General features: G+C 40.8%; 1 protein-coding gene across 1 annotated transcript in view; it reads right to left on the minus strand.

Moving 5' to 3' along the window:
- Positions 1 to 22,818, minus strand: part of LOC150077612 (terminal uridylyltransferase 4-like) — a 753,631-nt gene that overhangs the window by 345,319 nt on the left and 385,494 nt on the right. The window contains exon 15 of the mRNA XM_090385959.1: positions 12,497 to 12,597. Coding sequence (XP_090242085.1) covers positions 12,497 to 12,597 — 101 coding nt within the window. The remainder of the gene's footprint in view (positions 1 to 12,496; positions 12,598 to 22,818) is intronic.

The raw sequence follows: 22,818 nt of genomic DNA on the forward strand, positions 1-22,818 counted from the left end.
AACATTGACAAATGTAAAGTACTACATATGGGAAACAGTAACCCCAGAGCAACGTATCAACTCTGCGGTACTACACTGACAGTGGTGGAGAATGAAAAGGACCTGGGGGTAACTGTGCAGGCAGATATGAAGTTCTCTGAGCAGTGCAGACGAGCTGCAAGAGTAGCTCATGGTGTCTTGTCAATGATATACAGGAATTTTTCTAGCAGGGATAAGGAGGTGATTATTCCCTTGTATAAGGCAATGGTTAGGCCACATCTTGAGTACTGTATACAGGTCTGGAGGCCTCATTTCAAGAAGGATGTAGAGCTGCTGGAACGGGTACAGAGAAGGGCAACAAGATTAGTAAATGGAACAAAGGGTTGCTCTTACGAAGAAAGGCTTAAGTTTTGCAAATTACAGAGTCTGGAGACTAGGCACCGGCGAGGTGATATGATAGAGGTGTATAAGGCTTTGAATGGTTTGAGCATGCTCAATGCCAATGGGATTCTTCATCTTTCTCAGAATAATCACCTCAGAGGGCATAAATTCAAATTGAGGAAGGACGGATGTCGGATAGATGTGCGGAAATTTGCCTTTGGCCAGCGGGTGGTTGGTTGGTGGAACCGACTTCCATCACTTGTTGTTGAAGTTGATAGCCTAAACAAATTTAAAGCTCAACTGGACAGGTATTTCGAACGAACGGAGGGGTGAAATGGGAGAGGGTTTTTTTTTTTTTTTTTGGCTGATGCTGAATAAGCTTGCTTTCTTGCATCATATGCCTCTACTAATGCTAATGCTAATGCTAATAATATCGGCAGGATTACAGCTCACAGAATGTGTTAATTTAGGAGCATGGGAATAATCCTTCACATGTCTCCATGGAGACCCATGGACTTATTCCCCATGTATTTTTGCACTAAATTGCTCTTGGAAGATGGTTAGACATTGCACTATGAAAAATTGCACTAGAACAAGATGTTGAACAGGTGTTAAACTACCACGTAATTTTCTGGATCAGAAAATTACATGGTAGTTTAAAACTACATTAGGAACCACAAGGGTATGTTATTCCACAGTTTTAGTATATGTTTGGCCCTACCAACTTTTTACTTACTATAAGGGTGCGCTAGCCAAAGCAGCCAGAATTTCAGATGTTTATAGAGGAAGGTTACTAAGTTTGCTAGATTAATGGAGAAGGCTGCTAGTGAGCAAAATAATGTTGAAAATGAGAGTTCAGTTTTGGCAATTTTATATGCAATTTGAGCAACAAATGTTTAAATAAGGAACAAAAGGATGTATTGAATTTAGCTATAAAAGTTTACTTTGGTTTCTCAAACCCTCAAATAGCAGAAATAGCTAACGTCATTGTAAGAGCAGCAAGGGGGGTTATCAGCTGCTGTATCTAATGAAATTCGCACAACAGAACCTTGGTGGTTTGAACCAAATAAGTGTGACTCCTTCTAATCTCACTACCATCCAGAGGAAGGCTGTTAGGGAGTTAAGAGACTGACATTATTGTTTTTTCCTACCTTCAGACAAGGGGACACCAACTGTAATCCTCAATAATGTAGATTAGCATCACAAAGTCTTGGAACTGTTATAGAACAATTTATAACGTGAGCCATAGAATCCCCTGGTAGGATGAGAATGACATGTTAATAAAATTCTGCAGGTTTGACTGAATCCTGGGAAAATGTCCAAAGACCAGTTTTGGACATTGCACGCCATGGGATGTCAGTTACCTAGATTTTATGGTCTACCAAAAATTCATAAGGTGGGGATCCCACTTAGGCCAATTGTGTCATTTTTAGGCAGTCCTATACATACACTGTCCAGATTTTTAAACCAAACTAATGTCTCCAATTGTAGTATGATCAAGCTTTACCATTAGGGACACTAGAAGCTTTGTGAAATTTGTACATGTGCAGGTAATTGAAGACTGTGAGGCTATGGTGTCCTTGATGTGGTGTTCCTCTTTACAGGCCTCGCCCATTGAGTATGGTGTGAAGTGTATACTTATGGCATTGGAGAGGGATGACATGTTAAGGGAAAGGACTTCCTTGAATATGGATGATATTTGCAGCAGTGTTGAGTTATACCTTTCTAACACTAGCATGACATACTAAGGTACAATGTATAAGCAGGTTCACAGCATCCCTACAGACTCTCCAATCACTATTGTTGCCAGCTTAGCCATAGAAGAGCTAGATTCTAGAATTTTTAATGGGTTCTGATCAATCTACCCCCATCCTAATGTGTGTGTATGGAAAAACATTGGGGGAAGCTATGTCCAAGGCTTTGTGATGGTAATCTACTTTATCGAGGATCACAGTTTATTTCCCCCTTGTTTGAAGGTAGAAACACAATGCTGACAGCCACTCTTAATTCCCTAAGAGGCTTTCTCTAGATTGTGGTGAGATTAGGAGTTGCATGTGTTGATACGTCTGCCATTATACAAAGGTGAGGAGTGTAGACGATCTTCTCAACTTTCTCAACGGGTTCCCCCCCTTCATTCAATTCACCTTGGAGATAGAAACAGATGGTACCCTCCTTTCCTTGATGTGCTGGATGGCCCTAGAGTAAAAACAAGAGTGTATAGGAAACTCATGTAATGGGGACAATATACACACTACAGCCAATACTCATAAATAGAGCATAATTAGGACCCTACTGGATAGGGCTTGGTCCCACTGCACCAATTAGGAGGAGACACCAGAGAAGATTAGATGTGTTGCAGTAGATCTCCAAAAACGCGACTACTCCCCAGAAGGTTTTGAACAACCTTATTCTGGAAGTTTAACATGGACAGAGAGAGAGACACATTCACACCCCCCTGCTCATCACAGCTATTGAAAGCAATCCAGCGAGCATAAAGCCCCTGAGCGACCCGGATGATCTGCAGAGGGGAACCACAGAGTTAGTGCTAAGCATCAGTGACTGGGCAATCAAAAGAAAAAAACCCAAACCTAGAGCTGTTCCCTGGTGGACTCAGGAGATAGCTGTACTCTGAAGACAGATGCACAGAGAACGAAAAGACTTCCAGAGAGCCCACAGGCCATGGCCTATAAATGAAGTAGAGGCTTTGAGACGTTATCGAGAAGCCAGGAACTACTACACGGACACCATACAAAAACAGTAAGAAGCGATCCTGGAATAAACTGGTATCCACTACTGGAAATACCGACCCCTGTACAAGGTAACCACAAGCAAACTGCCCAGGGGGAGGTCCAGCACTACTAGGACTCTGCAAGGAAATCCAAAAACCACCTGGGAACAGTTGATGGGCAATATTCTAGACACTATCTTCAAGGAACTGGCGATATCAACCCTGTAAGAGCAACACAAAATCTGCGAAGATAATAAAAACTACATCACTCCTGCGCTTGAGCCTCCCCTTCGCCCTTGAGGAGCTCAGCGCAGCCGCTACTAGGATTAGAAACCACGAATGTCAGGATTAGATATGATTGAACCAGAGATACAGAAGAACACTGTAGAAACTGCCCCACAATTGTTACTCAACCTTTATAACAAATGTCTGGAAACAGGAAAATTCCTCACAGTGTGGAAAACTGCAAATACAAAACTGATACTCAAAAACCAGAACTGTAGAAACTGCCCCACAATTGTTACTCAACCTTTATAACAGATGTCTGGAAAATTCCCCCACAGTGTGGGAAAACTGCAAATACAAAACTGATACTCAAAAACCAGAATGTCCAGAATCATATAGACCCATTGCACTGCTATCAGTGGCCACCAAATTATATGAGAGATTGCTGCACAAGCAGATTCAAAGCCACTATGAGAAAGTGGACCTGGTGGCTAGGAACCAGTATGGCTTTAAGCTGGGATTCTCCATGGTGGACGCACTTGGAAACCTGCTTAGAAAAGCACAAGAATGCAGAAAAAATACCTACCAATCAAATCATTTCGATTGACTTTGCTGGGGCATTCGACTCACTTTGGTGGCAGAGCATCCTGGGCAGACTGGGGGAGGTTGCAGTCCCCATCAACCTATATAAGGTAATGGAAGACTACTTATCATCCAGGAAAGTGGAAATAAATGCAAACTACCAGAAAATTACAAGAACTGTACATAATGGCTGTCTGCAGGGAGTCGGGCCTCTCCTATGGAATATGGTCCTTGACGAGTTCCTGAAGCTGGACCTGGAGCTGGTCAAGGTCCAGGCCTTTGCAGAAGACCTCATCCTTACTATTGAGGCAGACTTCAGAGCCCAACTGGAATGCATCGCCAACCAAGCATTACAGAAATTGCAGCACTAGGCTTCAAGAAACCAGCTACAAATCTCACAGACTAAAACCATATCTATCCTACTTAAAGGAATTCTCCAAGTACGACATCCACCACAAATCAAAATAGATGGAGTGACCATCAAACGTGCCAACCAACTGAAGTACTTAGGAGTTATTATAGACAATAACCTATCCTTCCAACCCCCCATCTAAAATATATAAGGACAAAAATAAGACAATACTCAGCACTGGTGGCCAGGGATTAAAAAAACGAACTCTAATGTTATATTACAGTCTACCTTCATCCCAGCAATAACCTATGCAGCTGAAGTATGGTATAACAAAATGATACTTGTAGTCCACAAAAGAATCCTGGATATGACGCAAAGGACCTTCCTACTAACAACCACACGAGCATGCAGTATAGTGAGCACATCTGTGCTGCAGGTGCATTCCCCCTGGACCTAGAAGCTGAAAAAGCAGGCCTACTCTTCCTGCGTGCCAAGGGGGTAGCCGCCTACCCACCAGGAATTCACAATCGACCCAGCGAGCAGTTTAAAAACAGAAAAAGCCCGATTGCAGGCCTACTTTATAGGGAGTGGCAACAAAGATGGACAGAGATGACAAAAGGGGAGATCACTTGCATTTTCACAGACCTCAACAAAATATATCTCAAGCCACCAGCCTGGTACTTCCGGGGTTGCATCTGACTTTTCTAATAACAGGACACAGACCCTTCAATGAAAAGCTTTCCGGTTTCAGCCTCACTAATGACTCCAAATGCATATGTGGGGAAGTCGAAAACTAGAACCACATGATTTATGACTGCTCACAATATGAAGACCTCAGATGTATCCTCATAACGAAGATAGAATACCTCCCAAAAGGATTGGAATACCACTTCATTGACGCTGAGAAGGAATACAGAGCACTTTCTCAGTATGCGCAGGATCTCTTCGATAGGAGAAAAGTGTTAACGCCATACATCGCGACTGACTGAGCACCACCATAAACTACTGCATACAAAACAGAGTAACCTCAGTGAAATTTCTGAAGCAAGAAAAATGGAAAACAAGAATGGCTTGCCCCATGAGTGACCCAACTTGAAATGAGTGACATTGGAGTGAAGAACTAAAGTGCAACCTAGCTGCCTAATGCCATATGGCAATCTGAAGAGGGCTCCCACCCTGGCCCCCTTCATCTTTAAACCCACTATCCCTGGTAGGGGGGAGGGGATGGTCTCCCCTCCTCTGGTGGGGCATTGGCATACCCCCACTGAAACCTGGTGTCATCTTCCCTATTCGCCCCATTCTTCTGCCTTCCCCCCCACTTTTCAGTCTGCCTCCACTCTATCTGTACATAAGCGCATGCTCTACATGTCAAATTTTAACACTTCCAAATTACTGCTCGCACAAAATTCGGACTATCTAAAATCTAGCGATATTCCTTCATGGGTCCTATCGTTCTCAAATGTATATTTACACATATACATGGATTTATTATTATTTTTTAGGTCCTAGCCACTGAAATCTCAGGAAACTAGGTGGCAGGACCTGCCAGAGTAAATATCTAAGACTACTGGGTATCTGGTCTGCCTCCATGGGGCAACGCTGGGCCCCAGTAGAGCCCAGCAGCAAAACGACCAGAGAAACAATGGTACACAACGCTGTACTTTATATTACCCATATACTTTTAATTCTCTGGCCTTCTCAGCGAACTGGTACACACACAATAAAAGCAATGCAGAGATGGGGGAAACCCCTGGTGCCATTTGACACAAAATACACCTTACATCCCCTTGCTACTGCATACATTCCCTAATGCTTTGCTAGGCTTAACAGAATGGATCTTGAAAATATTACAGATTTGTCAGACACACTATGTGCAAGTACCAATTTTATCTTTGACATGACTGCACGCAGTCATGTCAAAGATAAAAGATGCTGTACCTATCGAGAATACATGTGGAATTATATATGAGATGAAATGTTTGGATTGTGAGGAGACAGAACGTAAGTTTAAAGATTGTATGGGGGAACGTACTAGATCAATAGAGGCCGCAGATTTTGGGAAATGTGCTGTGGCTAAGCACTTCTGCGAGGAGAACTAAATTTCTTAGGCGATGCTGTCATCACTGATTGTTTGCATAGGTATTGGTACTGAAAACAGCTCGAGAGTTTGCAGATACGTTCTCTGGAACATAATACTATCAACAGAGATAGTCCATACTCACCTCCTCTCTGAGACTGCAATTCTTGGATGGGATGAACATGGAAGCCTGGCATGCTTCCAAGCCATTTTGTCACCTCGTACAATAACACATACTGTGACCTGTGATCCTGCTGATGTTATTTAAGAATGTGTCATGATAGCAAAGTTCCATTGCTGATAAAGGATGCTACAGTGTTGTTTTATTGCATTTATTGTTTTTAATTTGCAATCTTACATATTTTAATGTTATCTATACTTTTATCATTTTTAATTCTACACTTATCAGTGCCTTTTTATATCAAAATTTTATCCCATTTTTAGTTTATTTTAATTTATCTTAATGAAGTTTTGGTCATACAGAGTTGGTGTATTCAACTGCAGTCAGTATGAGATGGGCTAGTTAGTTGGTTATTTGGTTTTTAGGAGCATTAGCAACTAAGGCCATATTGCTCCGGAAATAGGCAGTGGTCATTCCCTGACCTTTCCGCATCCTCCGTAGTTGGTGGTGACGGGCTCGAACACCGGTCTAATCAAGAAGCGTGTGCTACGCACAGCTGCTCCTTCCCACCTGGCTACGAAGGCGCCTATGAGATGGGCAATGCATATGGTGAGGAAAGAGTACGAATATGTTAACTACAGAGTTTGGCTACAAGACACCTTAGAGGAGACTTGGTGAGAGATGTAGACAGCTGTGAAAAGTTTGAGCATGCTCAATGCTGATGGGATTCTTCCTCTTGCTCAGAATAATCGTCTGAGAGGGCATAAATTCATACTGAGGAAAGAAAGTTGTAGGATAGTTTGCAGAAGTTTGCCTTTAGACAGCTGGTGATTGATGGAACAAAATTCCATCTGTCATTGTAGAAGTTGACAGCTTAAATAGATTTAAGCATAAATAGATTAAATAGAACTAGACAAACATTTGGAGCAAGTGGATGGGTGAAATGAGAAGGGTGTGTTTTTTTTTTTGGCTGATGCTATATAAGCTTGCTTTCTTGCCTTTCCTAATGCTAATGCTGAAATGCTAACAGAGTTTGACTACCCGACACATTAGACACATTTAGACACCTTGATTGGGGTGTAGACTGCTTGATTGAGGTGAAAAGTTAAAATGATAGTAAAATGAATGAAAATGAAATTATCACTGTTATAAATGATTCCAGAATTAGGGCACATATATTCAAATTACAGGTGTACTGGATTGCAGGAAGTGCCCTTTTAGCTAGCAAGGCTCAAGGGGTAGAATTTTTTTCAGCTTGGACTGTACTTGTTAACAGGAGAGATTGCTTCTACAGGGATGGGATACACTTAAATAGAAAGGGTGCAAGAATATTTGCTGATGCTATCGAGGCAGTGTTAGGTGGGTCGGAAAACTGCTAGCTTGAGGGGAGACAAAGACGAATAGATTAACAGTAGCCACTGGCAGAGGTGAAAGAGATTCTTGCACTGCTTCTATTGGAATGAGCAGAAGCCTGAAAAACAAGATGCAGGATATTTCAGAGACTGCTGGGAGTCATTGCGGTACAAGTAAACATATGGGTTGTGTTAGGGTAGCTAAGAATAGGAACAGGTGCATGTATATTTGCATGCACACCAATGCTAGGAGATTGGTAAATAAATTTGATGAATTTGAGGTACTGCTCAGAACACCAAAGGCAGACATTGTTGGGATATCAGAGGTGTGGTGTCACACAGATATAAGGAATGCAGAACTGGAATTTGGGGAGTACAATGTGTACACGAAGGATAGACAAGATAGGAAGAGAGAAGGGGTTATACTATTAGTAAAGAAACACAAAATCAAAGAAAGTGAAGCCAGTCAACATCGCTGGACAGTGCAGTGTTGAGTCAATTTGGTGTGACATAAGCATTGGGAGATCAAAATTGAGAGTAGGAGTGTGTTATAGGCCTAATAATTCTGATGAGTATAATAAGGAACTGTACGGGGAAATAGAGTGGGTCAGTAAATCAGAGAGTCTTATAATGGGGGATTTTAATTTCCCAGATATTGACTGGAATTTGTGGGTTGGTCACTCACACACTAGCAAGGCTTTTGTGGATTTATTGGATGATTGTTTTCTACATCAGCATGTTAGGGAGGAAACTAGAGGGAGTAATACTCTTGATCAGATTATCAGTAGTGATTCTTCATGCATTAAGAATCTGCAGATAAAGGAACCACTAGGTGACAGTGATCACAGTGTGCTGAAGTGAGATTTACTGAAAGAGGTAACTACCATCAGAGGTAAAGGGAAGGGTTATTGCTTTCGTAAAGGCGACTACGATGGACTGAGAAAGTATTTAAATTCTATACGGTGGGATCAACTGATGATGTTACCAACAGCAAATGCAAAATGGGAAGCATTCAAAGAACTTATCTTGGAAACTACTAGGCTTTACATACCAACTAAGAAATATTGTTCAAGGTTTAGGCCTAAATGGATGTCAGATGAACTGATGAGGCATATGGCAGAGAAGAAACATGCATGGGATACATAAAAATTAACACATGACACAGAAGCCTATGATAGATACAAGTTGATCTGTAACCAAGTTACAAAGGAGGTTAGGCAGGTGAAGGCAGATTACGAGAAATCTTTGGCAAGGGATGCAAAGAAAAACAGCAAAGAGTTCTTTACTTATGTAAACTCTAGAAAGAAGGGGATGAATCAGATTGGTCCACTTGATATTGGTCCGTTTGATGGGTCAACTGTTGATGATCCTGATCAGGTAGCTAACAAACTAAATGAATATTTTGCATCGACATTCACACATGAGGAGTTATTTAGCGAGGGGAAAGCCAGAGGTGTATTCAACTCTAGCAGTAAGCTAGAGAATCTTGTAATAACTGAAAGTAAAGTGGAGGAGAAATTGTTGAAGATAAACACAAGAAAGGCACCCGGGGTGGATGGGATCTCTCCAGTTATATTAAAGGAGGCAGCAGAGGAAGTAAGCAAACCCTTAGCCATAATTACAAAGGGTACTAGGAAAGTTTTGCAATATGACTCAACAATGAATCACAGGAAGCTGGTTGTTGCTGCATGTTGAGACATGTTCATACGTGCATAGTAGCCGCCGCGCCAAGTCGATGGGCTCAGTTATTCATTAGTAGTGAGAGTGTAAAGTGCTTGCGATGGCATCGTGGTCACGAAATGAGATAAGGACAGTTTTGCGGTATAATTTCGTGCGTGGTTTAACCATAGACCAGTGCTTAGAAGAAATGACTCTTGCACTAGATAATGATTGTCCACATCGTACAACGATATTCAGGTGGTATAGAGAATTCCAAAGGGGAAATTTCACTCTGTAGGATTCTGAGAGGCCGGGAAGGCCACGAACGTCATTTACAGAGGAAAACGTTACTGCTGTGAGGAAAATGCTTGACAAAAACAGGCGAGTGACCTACCAACAGATAGAGGATACTTTGGGCCTAAATGCACCAGCAATTCGTTCGATTCTGCAAGATCATTTGCGCATGAAGAAACTTTGTTCTCTCTGGGTGCCGCATCAACTGACTGAAGAGCAGATGACACGACGTGTGACTTGGTGCCGGGAGATGTTAAAAAAGTTTGATAAGGGACAAAAAGTCATTGGATCTATGAAGAACCTGCGGCCAAAGTCAAGAATGGACACCTGATACCTCCATCACGATAATGCTCCAGCTCACCGCGCCAAAGCCTGCACCGAATATTTGACCACGACAGGACTGAAACTTCTCGAGCACCCCTCCTACAGTCCAGACCTTGCTCCCTGCGACTTTGCACTGTTCCCGCATGTGAAAATTAAGCTAAAAGGGAGGCAGTTTTCCAGTGATGAGGACCTTCTACGGGCTTGGGACAACGAGTGTGCTTTACTTCCTAGTGAAACTTGGCAGAACTGGTTTAAAGATTGGTTTCGGAGGATGGAGAGGTGTATTGAATGTAGAGGAAATTACTTTGAAAAAATTAAATAAACAAAGCTGTATTGCAAAACTTTCCTAGTACCCTTTGTATGAGAGCTTCCTTGGACTCAGGGGAGGTACCCCACAGACTGGAGATGTGCAAATGTGACCCCAATTCACAAAGGAGGATCAAAGGCTGACAAAAGTAATTATAGACCTGTGAGTTTAACTTCTGTTCCAGGAAAATTAATGGATGCACTAGTTAAAGAAGCACTGCAGGATCATTTAGACAAGACTTCAGTTATAGCTCGGACACATCATGGTTTTGTTAAGGGGAAGACTTGCCTGACCAATTTGACTGGATACTATGATGAAGTCACAAAGGAACTGGATGCAGGGAATATCTTTGATATTATATACTTGGATCTTAGAAAGGCTTCTGATACTGTTGCACATGGAAGTCTGCTGCGCAAATTGGAGCAGTGTGATATTGGAGGCAAATTGCTGCTGTGGATAAAGGGGTGGCTGAGGGGGAGAAGACAGAGAGTGGTAATCAATGGACACTGCTCGCCGTGGACTAATCTTATTAGTGGAGTCCCGCAGGGCTCAGTGTTGGGTCCATTATTGTTTTCTGTATTCATAAATGATATTGATGATGGTATATCAAGCTTAATGTTGAAGTTTGCAGACGATACTAAGGTAGGCAGGGTTGTCAAGGACACTACTGACACTATGCTGCTGCAACAGGATCTGGAAAGGTTGAGCAGATGGGCTGAGAGGGGGCAAATGAAGTTTAACATTAACAAATGTAAAGTACTACACATGGGAAACAGCAACTCCAGAGCAACGTATCAACTCTGTGGTACTACACTGACAGCGGTAGAGAATGAAAGGGACCTGGGGGGTGGTTGTGCAGGCAGATATGAAGTTCTCTGAGCAGTGCAGACGGGCTGCAAGAGTAGCTCATGGTGTATTGTCAATGATATATAGGAATTTTTCTAGCAGGGATAAGGAGGTGATTATTCCTTGTATAAGGCAATGGTCAGGCCACACCTAGAGTACTGTATACAGGTCTGGAAGCCCCATTTCAAGAAGGATGTAGAGCTGCTGGAACGAGTACAGAGAAGGGCAACAAGATTAGTGAATGGAACAAAGGGGTGCTCTTACGAAGAAAGGCTTAAGTTTTGCAAATTACAGTGTCTGGAGACTAGTCACCAGCGAGGTGATCTGATAGAGGTTTATAAAGTCTTGAATGGTTTGAGCATGCTCAATGCTAATGGGATTCTTCCTCTCACTCAGAATAATCACCTGAGAGGGCATAAATTCAAATTGAGGAAAGACAGATGTAGAATGGACGTGTGGAAATTTGCCTTTAGCCAGCGGGTGGTTGGTTGGTGGAACAGACTTTCATCCCTTGTCGTGGAAGTTGATAGCCTAAATAAGTTTAAGGCTCAGCTGGACAGGTATTTTGAACGAACAGAGGGGTGAAGTGGAAGTGGTTTTTTTTTTTTTTTTTTTTTTGGCTGATGCTGCATAAGCTTGCTTTCTTGCATCAAATGCCTGTACTAATGCTAATGCTAAGTTGTCTCCATAGGTGGTTGAGGCCGAATCTTTGGGAGGATCAAAGGTCAGTGGTATGTACCTACAGGAGGAGGGTGTCAAATAAGTGGTTTATTTTATTTTATTTTTTGGCTGGTGCAGCAAACGTCTCGAGCTTCCTTGTACCATATGGCTAATACAAAAGGTCTAAGAGGTCCTCAAGATGTGATAAAAGAATGAATACACATGGAACAAATACTTTGGACAGAGGAAAAAAAAAACTGATAGTCGAGACCTTGAAGTAGATAAAAATAAAAAACTAGTGCAAAACAATAAAAAATGGAGACTATGCTGGCTAGGCCAAATCTACAGAAAAAAAGAAGCCATCAGTCTACAGACACACACATGATTTAACCTTTTGTGAAGCAGTCTTAGGACTAACCAAAAACAATAACAAATGTCACAGGCTTACTACACAAGTTTAATGCAAAAAATATTCAAAACAATCTTAAAATCAAAAACATCCACAATTGTGTATGAACACTTCACTTCCCTCTCTCCCATATCCTATATTTTATTTAAACAAATTTTCATTTTTAGAGTGCATATTCAAATTATAACTCAAGAACTTACTTTTCCTGTTTGGTTGCCCTTAAAAGTTAAGCAGATATCCATATCACTATTGGTGAAACCAAAACCATTGCAAAAGGAGCCAAACATTTCAAGATGAGCATCTAAAAATCCAGAGGGAAAAAGTGTATTAATTTAGGTAAACAATGAAACTTGTAAGTGGTCTGAATCATACCTTTCCTTTATTTAAAATGTTTTATTATTGTAATACTAAAATTTTTTTATTTTTTATTTAATTCCCATTTTTTTTTGTGGATCCCCATACTCCGAATTTTTAAAAAAATGGGAATATGGGGATTCACAAATTTTACAGTAGATGGCCACAAAAAACAAGCATTAGAACTGGATTAATTGCCCCTATAAATTAAATTTTCTTATAAACTGATAAAACATTATTTAGACAAAGCCACATTAACACACAGCAGGCCATACATTTCCATCATATTCACAAGCAATTAAATTGATACACCAACCATGTTGTATTAAAATAATAATTTAATACTGCAGAATAAATGTACATAAAACTATTTACAATATAATCCAAATAAAATAAAATAACAGCGATAAAAGTATTATAAAACATTAAAGTACGTTAAAATAAAATATGTTAAAAGACTTAAAATACCGGGTTCTGAAGCTCTCAAAGGCATCCACCTCCTTTCTCAACAGTACATTTTTAATTGTAACACATCCTTAAATAGGAGGTTCACGGCTCACGTGGTTCCACTGGCGCATGGGCGGTATTCCCCTCATGCATACCAGAACTGGAAATGGCTCGACAGCATGCTTGTTAGGCGGAATCGATCATCCAGGCCGAGCTACAGCCTCAAGGAGGGGATCAAACTCCCCTGTCTCTGTTAATGGTATTGTTTTCGGATGAACAAATTTGTAAGCTCTCAAGCCATTTGCGGTCCCAAAATCTATGAGCACGGTCGATGATGACAGCCTCGTCAGGGGAGATCTGACAATGCTTCTCCCAAAAACGTTCTGCCACAGCAGACTTCCCATAATCTACGGTCTTTATAGCATTCATATGTTCCCCAGGACGATCCTTGAACCGGCACCTTGTTTCACCAACATAACACTCCCCACAATCCGGGCACTTAATCTCATAGACTACCCCACTACTACAATTTTTTGCTATAGGGTCCTTAACCTGGGACACAGATGAGTATTTCAAAAAAGCCTTAGATCTTCTACAGGATAGTTCCACATAGAGAGTTACCTGGAGAAATCCACTAGTTGGCTTAGAACGACAAGTTAATAGGATGTTACAACTTTGGCTGAAAGTGGGAAAAATTACTAAGGAGGTGTTCTAGACTTTACACGCAACAGGATGTCAGCTACCCAGATTCTACGGTCTTCCGAAAACACATAAGGAGGGGGTCCCACTTATTTTTTTTTCTAGTATTAATTCTTGAAGGTACATAGTATCAAATGTTTCTAAGAGGCCAGTGGAATTGAGGACAATGAAATCATTAATGAATCTACATAATAAGAGGTCCTTGTGGAAAAAGAGATTTTATTTTGTTTAGATAAAGACTTACAAGAACATAGGATACCAAACTGGCCATTAGTGTACCAAGTCTGAAATTATAGATCCCTCAAAAACATAATTATTGAATGTGAATAAGTTGATAATACGATTCAAATAGCTAGTGTTGAGTAAGCATTTAAACTCAGGTTATATAATTAGTAAACAGCTTATTAAGAATATTTTTAGATTTATCTAGTCAAACCTGATTTTATCATGTACCGCAATGATTCCCAGACTGCTGGAAGTCATTGCGGTACAAGTAAACACATGGGTTCTGCTAAGGTAGCTAAGAATAGGAACAGGTGCATGAATACTTGCATGCACACTAATGCTAGGAGATTGGTAAATAAATTTGATGAATTTGAGGTATTGCTCAGAACACCAAAGGCAGACATTGTTGGGATATCAGAGGTGTGGTGTCACACAGATATAAGGAATGCAGAACTGGAATTTGGGGAGTACAATGTGTACAGGAAGGATAGACAAGATAGGAAGAGAGAGAAGGGGTTATACTATTAGTAAAGAAACACAAAATCCAAGTGAAGCCAGTCAACATCGCTGGACAGTGCAGTGTTGAGTCAATTTGGTGTGACATAAGCATTGGGAGATCAAAATTGAGAGTAGGAGTGTGTTATAGGCCTAATGATTCTGATGAGTATAATAAGGAACTGTACGGGGAAATAGAGTAGGTCAGTAAATCAGAGAGTCTTATAATGGGAGATTTTAATTTCCCAGATATTGACTGGAATTTGTGGGTTGGTCACTCACACACTAGCAAGGCTTTTGTGGATTTATTGGATGATTGTTTTCTACATCAGCATGTTCGGGAGGCAACTAGACGGAGTAATACCTCTTGATTTGATTATCAGTAGTGATTCTTATTGCATTAAGAATCTGCAGGTAAATGAACCACTAGGTGGCAGTGATCACAGTGTGCTGAAGTGGGATTTACTCAAAGAGGTAACTACCATTAGGGATAAAGGGAAGGGTTATTGCTTTCGTAAAGGCGACTACGATGGACTGAGACAGTATTTAAATTCTATACAGTGGGACCAACTGATGATGTTACCAACAGCAAATTCAAAATGGGAAGCATTGAAAAAATTTATCTTGGAAGCTACTAGGCTTTACATACCGACTAAGAAATATTGTTCAAGGTTTAGGTCTAAATGGATGTCAGATGAACTAATGAGACATGTGGCAGATAAGAGAAATGAATGGGATACATATAAATTAATGGTTGACATGGAAGCCTATGTAACCAAGTCACAAAGGAGATTAGGCAAGCATAGGCAGATTATGAGAAATGTTTGGCAAAGGATGCAAAGAAAAACAGCAAAGAGTTCTTTACCTATGTAAACTCTAGAAGGACCGGGATGAATCAGTTTGGTCACTGTATATCGATGGTTCAACTGCTGATGATCCTGCTTGGGTGGCTAGCAAACTAAGTGAGTATTTTGCATCTACATTCACATCACACATGAGGAGTTATTCAGGGAGGGGAATGCCAGAGGTGAATTAACTCTGGCAGTGAGCTAGATGATTTTGTAATAACCGAAAGGAAAGTGGAGGAGAAATTGTTGAAGATAAATATAAGAAAAGCACCTGGGGTGGATGGGATCTATCCAATTATATTAAAGGAGGCAGCAAAGGAAGTCATTTACTAAAAGAGGTAACTACTATCCGGGGTAAAGGCAAGGGTTTTTGCTTTCGCAAAGGTGACTACGGTGGTCTGAGTGAGTACTTCAATTCTATACGGTGGGACCAATTGATGATGTTACCAACAGAAAATTCAAAATGGGAAGCATTCAAAAAATTTATGTTGGAAGCTACTAGGCTTTACATACCGACTAAGAAATATTGTTCAGGGTTTAGGCCTAAATGGATGTCAGATGAACTAATGAGACATGTGGCAGAGAAGAGAAATGAATGGGATACATATAAATTAATGGTTGACATGGAAGCCTATGATAGATATAAGCTGGTCTGTAACCAAGTCACAAAGGAGATTAGGCAAGTATAGACAGATTATGAGAAATCTTTGGCAAAGGATGTAAAGAAAAACAGCAAAGAGTTCTTTACCTATGTAAACTCTAGAAGGACCGGGATGAATCAGATTGGTCACTGTATATCGACTGCTGATGATCCTGCTTGGGTGGCTAGCAAACTAAGTGAGTATTTTGCATCTACATTCACACATGAGGAGTTATTCAGGAAGGGGAATACCAGAGGTGATCTAAACTCTGGCAGTGAGCTAGATGATTTTGTAATAATGAAAGGAAAGTGGACGAGAAATTGTTGAAGATAAACATAAGAAAGGCACCTGGGGTGGATGGGATCTATCCAATAATATTAAAGGAGGCAGCAAAGGAAGTCAGCAAACCCTTAGCCATAATTATGAGAGCTTCTTTGGACTCAGGGCATCGACTGGAGATGTGCAGCAAATGTGACCCCAATTCACAAAGGAGGATCAAAGGGCGACAAGTAATTATAGATCTGTTAGTTTAACTTCTGTTCCGGGGAAATTAACGGACGCACTGGTTAAAGAAGCACTGCAGGATCATGTAGACAAACCTTCAGTTATAGCTCGGACACAGCATGGGTTTGTTAAGCGGAAGTCTTATCTGACCAATTTGTTTGAATTCTATGATGTGGTCACAAAGCTACTGGATGCAGGGAATAACTTTGATATCATATATTTGGATGTTAGAAAGGCTTTTGATACTGTGGCACATGGAAGACTGCTGAACAAATTGGAGCAGTGTGGCATTGGAGGCAAATTGCTGCTATGAATAAAGGGGTGGTTGAGGAGGAAAAGGCAGAGAGTGGTAATCAATGGACACTGCTCATCGTGGACTAATTTTATTAGTAGAGTTCCTCAGGATTCTGTGTTGTGTCCATTATTGTTTTCTCTATTTATAAATAATATTGACGATGGTATATCAAGCTTAATGTCCAAGTTTGCAGACGATACAAAGGTTGGCAGGGTTGTTAAGGGCACTACTGATGCTGCTGCAACAGGATCTGTAAAGGTCCTGTTGAGCAGATGGGCTGAGAGGTGGCAGATGAAGTTTAACATTGACAAATATAAAGTACTACATATGGGAAACAGCAACCCCAGTGCAACGTATCAACTCTGTGGTACTACACTGACAGTGGTAGAGAATAAAAAGGACCTGGGGGTAATTGTGCAGGCAGATATGAAGTTCTCTGAGCAGTGCAGCCAGGGTGCAAGAGTAGCTCATGGTGTCTTGTCAATGATATAGAGGAATCAGTATAGAATTTAAATACTGTCTCAGACCATCGTAGTTGCCTTTACGAAAGCAAAAATCCTTCCCTTTACCCTTGATGGTAGTTACTCCTTTGAGTAAATCCCACTTCAGCACACTGTGATCTCTGCCACCTAGTGGTTCCTTTATCTGCAGATTCTTGATGCATGAAGAATATCATGCCCCAAGTGTATCCCCCAAGCTAGCAGTTTTCCAACCTACATAACTCTGTCTCAATAGCATCAGCAAATATTCTTGCACTCTTTCTATTTACGTGTATCCAACCCCTATAGAAGCAGTCTCTTCTGAGAAATATTCTATCCCTTGAGCCTTGCGCAATCTCTCCAGGGCCGAACTGATCGACAAGGCTCTCATCATATACTCCCTCCTATCGTGTCTGGGCAGAATTGCAGACACTTTCAAATTCAACTCTAATGGCTTTTTAGAGTTGTCTGCATTGTCTTGTACTTGTTAAGTAATTCTGTCGGTTTCCTACTCTTAATATCACCCTTTGTGCCCTTAAAGGATGATATCTGCCCTACAACGTCATCAACCTTTTTCCTTGGCAGACATACTCTGGTCCTGGTCCATCTATCCAATTTAAATCCTTTAGGGCATCCACCATGTCCTTCAAGCTCTCAAATAAGCCCAAACAATGCTGAGTTGGCGCCTAATTTCCTCGCACTCCTTACATCGCACGCACGCACGCACGCACACGCACACACACACACAGAGAAAGACATTCCCCTTGGCAATACCATGTCCCATTCCTGATTGCTCCACAAACATCAAACAAGCAGTGCATTTCAATAGACTGTGATTCAGAGGACAACTGCCCCCCCCCCTCAGTTCTCCCCTGAGCCACAGCACTTTCACTAGTTTGAGCCTTTTGCTTTGCTGCTCTGGTCGGAGTCATGATTTATATTCAAGTTCAATAAAATTCCAATACAAAATATAACCCTAAAGAGCCGACCGGGCTAGCCGAGTGGGTAAAGTACCTGCCCGGCAACCCAAAGGTCGCGGGTTCGATTCCCGCCTCGGGCTTGGATCAAAGTACTGCAAAAACCTTGGGAGGTGCAATATGGCCACAGCAGCCGATGCGCCAACAACTACCAAATGAAAAAAAAAAAAAAATAATAACCCTAAACCTATATCCCAATGCAGTTATAACACATATATATGTATTTCGGTACTGAATATTATCTCCGAATTACGTTATATGACTTTCTTATCCCCTGTCAACTTATATGTATTAATTTATGATGTTACGTTTGTAATAATTAGGTCGCTATATTTATTTAGTGAAAAAAGTACAATTCGATTGACAATGATATTTAATAAGATTAATAAATTTTACTGATTAATTGATACTAACTATACGCAACGTTAAAACTTAGGCTATCAAGTTTTCCGTTAAACCTTACGCTAGCACACGTTGTATTGTATAACCATGGCGGCTAGTTACGAACGGTTCATCTACAGACAAGTTTACCTAAATATGATGTATTCCTAGCATACAGTTAAAAAAAATTGGTCCCCTTCCAAGGGGACAAGAACACCTTAGTTATATTAGAAGAAAATATATACAAAACTTTTGTAAACTACACTCAAAGAGTATTCAAAATAAGAATAAATCTGCAAAAAAAGGCAGGTCCTACAACCTCCCCCACAGCCAGGTAATAACTGCCAACACTGCCCATGTTTCTGACCACCACGTACAGATACCTGGCTTTAACAACCACTGGACTGGTAATAGGCTTCCCAGGTTCCCCCAACTCTGCCTTGGTGCAGGGAGCCTGGAGGTGATCATAGTGATTATATAATGTCAGAGGGAGGTCAAAGTACATGTAACCTGGGAGGCAGCTCAGCTGAAAAATAATAGCAAGCTGAGATACTTGGGTGGTGCAATGCAGAGAAAGAGATGGATGGATGAATTAATGGAATGAATGAGAGAAAGTGACTGAATGACTGGATGAGAGAAAGTGACTGAATGACTGGATGAGAGCAGAATGTGAGTAGTATGAAAGTGATTGGGTGCTCAATGAATGGGACATGATGTAAGTCTGAAGAGTAATGGTGATTGTGCTAAAAGGGAATGAATGTGAGTTATGGTGAATGGAAGTGGCCCAGTAGGACAAAAGTGAGTGGTTGAGTGTTATGGTAAATGGAAATAGCTGATGTGAGTGAATGGCACTTACTTTACATTTTGATGATAGTATAGTTATTTTGATCAATAAGTTATAAGTTTCTTTGGTATTAGTTATAAGTATTTGATTAACACACCCACTGCATAACCCCCCCCCCAACCAGTGTGTAAGTCATGCAGCTGAGGTGCCTGGTGGGTGCAGTGCAGAAAGAAAGAACGATTGCTTTGCACGACATATCTGGAAACTGCTCTTCAATAAAGATTCTGTTATACAGAAAGAGTAAGGGATCCATACATTTTGGTGAAAGATGCTTAATCATTTCATAATGGATGCTATCTAGTCCAACAGCATTTGCCTTATAAACGATAAGAGTTCTTTTCAGTTCCTGTATAGCAAATGGCCTGTTGTAGGGACAAAGGCCGTTTGATGTGAAATTAAGTGCCTGTTTTTCAATTTTGTTTCAGGACCAGAAATTCTGGGGAACAGGAAGGTGTCATAGAGATATTTGAAAATGTTATCCTAAGAGCATTGGCTTTTGCAGTTGGCTCTGCAATAGTTAGTTAGTTAGTTATTTGGTTTTTTAGGAGCATTAGCAACTAAGGCCATGTTGCTCCGGGGATATGCGTTGGTCATTCCCTAACTTTTCCGTATTCTCCATATTTGGTGGTCATGGGCTCGAACCCCAGTCTAATCAAGAAGCTTTTGCTACACATCTGTTGCTCCTGCCCATCTGGCTACGGAGGCAACAATTCCGCAATAGTGCAGCCATTATATTCTAGGATCGACAAAGGGTGAGATATGTATTTTCCGTTCATTTTCCGGGATTTTATCCCAGACCACCTTGGTGCTGGTGGACTGGTTAATAGATGATGTAAAACAGATCCATGATTCCTCTTGGTTCTGACGGTGAATATAACATGCATTGGCTCGTGCACATTTAAAAGTTATTAGATTGAACATGGTAGGATATTGTCGGAATATCCCCCAGGCTTTGTCTTGAGCCCTTTTTGCTACTGTGTAATGTGAATTCCACCATGGTTTGGGAAGAAAGTGGAAACCGGGTAGATATTTTCTAAATGACATTTGCAGCTGCCTGGATGATATTTTCTGTGATGTACTTGACTGCATCATTGATGGACTCCTGACTGACTGCAGGGAAGTCAAACTCTGCCAGATGTTGGAAAGCATTCCAGTCAGCCAGATCAAACTTCCACTGTGGTAGCCTAAATGAAAGACACGGTCTCCCACTACGTAAACAGGTTATCACAGGGAAGTGATCATTCCATATGGGTTTTTCTCCACTTCCCAAGTGAGTAAAGGGAGCAGATAGAAAGAGCAATGTCAGAAAATATACAGGTAGGCATGTGAAAGAAGGTATTAGTTCCCATATTTTGAAGGGAGTGGTCACTGACCATATGCTCTATGGCTTGTCCCCTTCCATTAATACTAGCACTACTCCATAGAGTATTATGTCCATTAAAATCCCCAAGAAGTAAGAAAGGGGGAGGCAATTGCATTACAAGATTATCAAGGTCTTTCTGGGGGATGTCAGTCCCATGTGGCAAATAAATAGAGCAGACGGCTAACAAACAACTCACTGTAAGGTGAACTGCAACAGCAACTATGCTGGTTGTAACTAGCAAAGGCTGAACTGGGGTCAAGTTGTCCACAAGGATAGCCACTCCTCCATGAACAGGACCATCCACAATTCTAGCCTTACGAAAAACTGTGATGTTATGCATGGTGAGGTCATCATTTACCTTTAGGTAAGTCTCTTACAAGAAAAAGCAGACTGGTTCCTGCTTCTGCAGGAGGGATTTGATGTCATCATATTTTGCCAAAATCCACGACAATTCCATCGTAGGGATTTAGCCATTATTTTGGCTTGGTGGATCCATCAGGTAGCTTCTGAGGTAATGAGGGCTTACTTTTGTTAGTCTTAGATTTATCTTTTTTGGGGAAGAATGGATGCTGTTCTGTGTCCATTTACTCCTCCGTAAAGAGTTCCAAGCTGAGTCATCTGGTACCTCCTCTTTGACATCCATTTTTTCTTGGGAATTACGGGGTATTTCAGGCTTCTTATTCTTTTCTCCAGTAACTTCTTTCAGTACTGGTGGAGCATTAGGAGGTACAGATATAGGAGTGACAGCTGATTGGTCCTTCTGTGCAGGTTTGCTTAAATTTAAGAGGTAGCATGCAATAGGAGTGAAATACTTTTGGTGGAATGGTCATTTCAGTTTGAGTTCCAATGTAACATGTCCTGCTACCTTCTGAGTGTAGGTAGGTTTGTTTGTATTCATAGGTTTCACCGTTTTTCTTGCTTCCTGATATATGTTCAGCTCTGCCTTAAATCTTTGAATTTCTTTTTATTCTTTCCACCTCTGGCATGCTCGTGGATAGGCTGGATGTTCTCCCTAGCAGTTAATGCAGGTGGGTTTTGTGGCTGAACATGCTGTTGTTTCATGGTCCAATGCACCATACTGAGCGCAGGCAAGAACTCCACAGCAGGCCATTTGAGAATGTCCATATTTCTGGCACCATAAAGGATTTGGAACATATGGACGCTCTGGACAGTTGATGTAACAAGCTTTAATCTTGTTAGGAAAGGTCGGCGAGTTGAAATTCAGGATTATGTTTCAAGTTTTAACAAGTTTCCCATCCCTACATGCATTAATTCTCTTAAAGGCAATAGCTCCCTGTGGTTTGAAACGTCCTTCTTGGTGACAGGCCACGGCTCCCTGAATGAAAAGCTGTACCAACTGGGGCTTCTCGCTAACGACCTATGCTTTTGTGGAGGCAAGGAAAACTGGTACCACCTTCTTTTTGACTGTGACTTGTACAAGGATCTCAGAGATCAACTTCGGAGAGACATTCTGAACTTTTCCCCAACCAATGTGGATCAACTAATCCACACTCCAGACAATCTTTCCTCCCTGCAGGCCTTTGCATCTGGCACTTTTACCAGGCGAAAGACCATGTATGCCAATGCCAATCAAAACCAGACAAACGATTCTACAGCCTAGATTTCACACTTGTGAAGGGGAAGGCTAAATTCAAATTTTTATGTATTTTTATTTCTTGTGTATTATTTTATTTTATTTTATATATATATATTTTTTATTTATTTATTTATTTTTTATTTTTTTCCCCTCTATATAATTTATTTTAATTTTTATTATTTTTATTATTATTATTATTTTTTTATTTTTATTTTATTATTAATATAATTATTATCGTTTTTTTTTTTGCTCAATTTGCCACACTATCAATTTTTATTTCTCATCCATAAATATATCACTTTATTATTATAATATATTACCAGCATGCACCACTAGCTTTTTTATTATTTTATATTTTATTTCTATTATTATT

The sequence above is a fragment of the Mastigoproctus giganteus genome, chromosome 12 (genome assembly GCF_048544385.1).
Source record: "Mastigoproctus giganteus isolate SK-2022 chromosome 12, ASM4854438v1, whole genome shotgun sequence".
Taxonomy (NCBI): Eukaryota; Metazoa; Arthropoda; class Arachnida; order Uropygi; family Thelyphonidae; genus Mastigoproctus; species Mastigoproctus giganteus.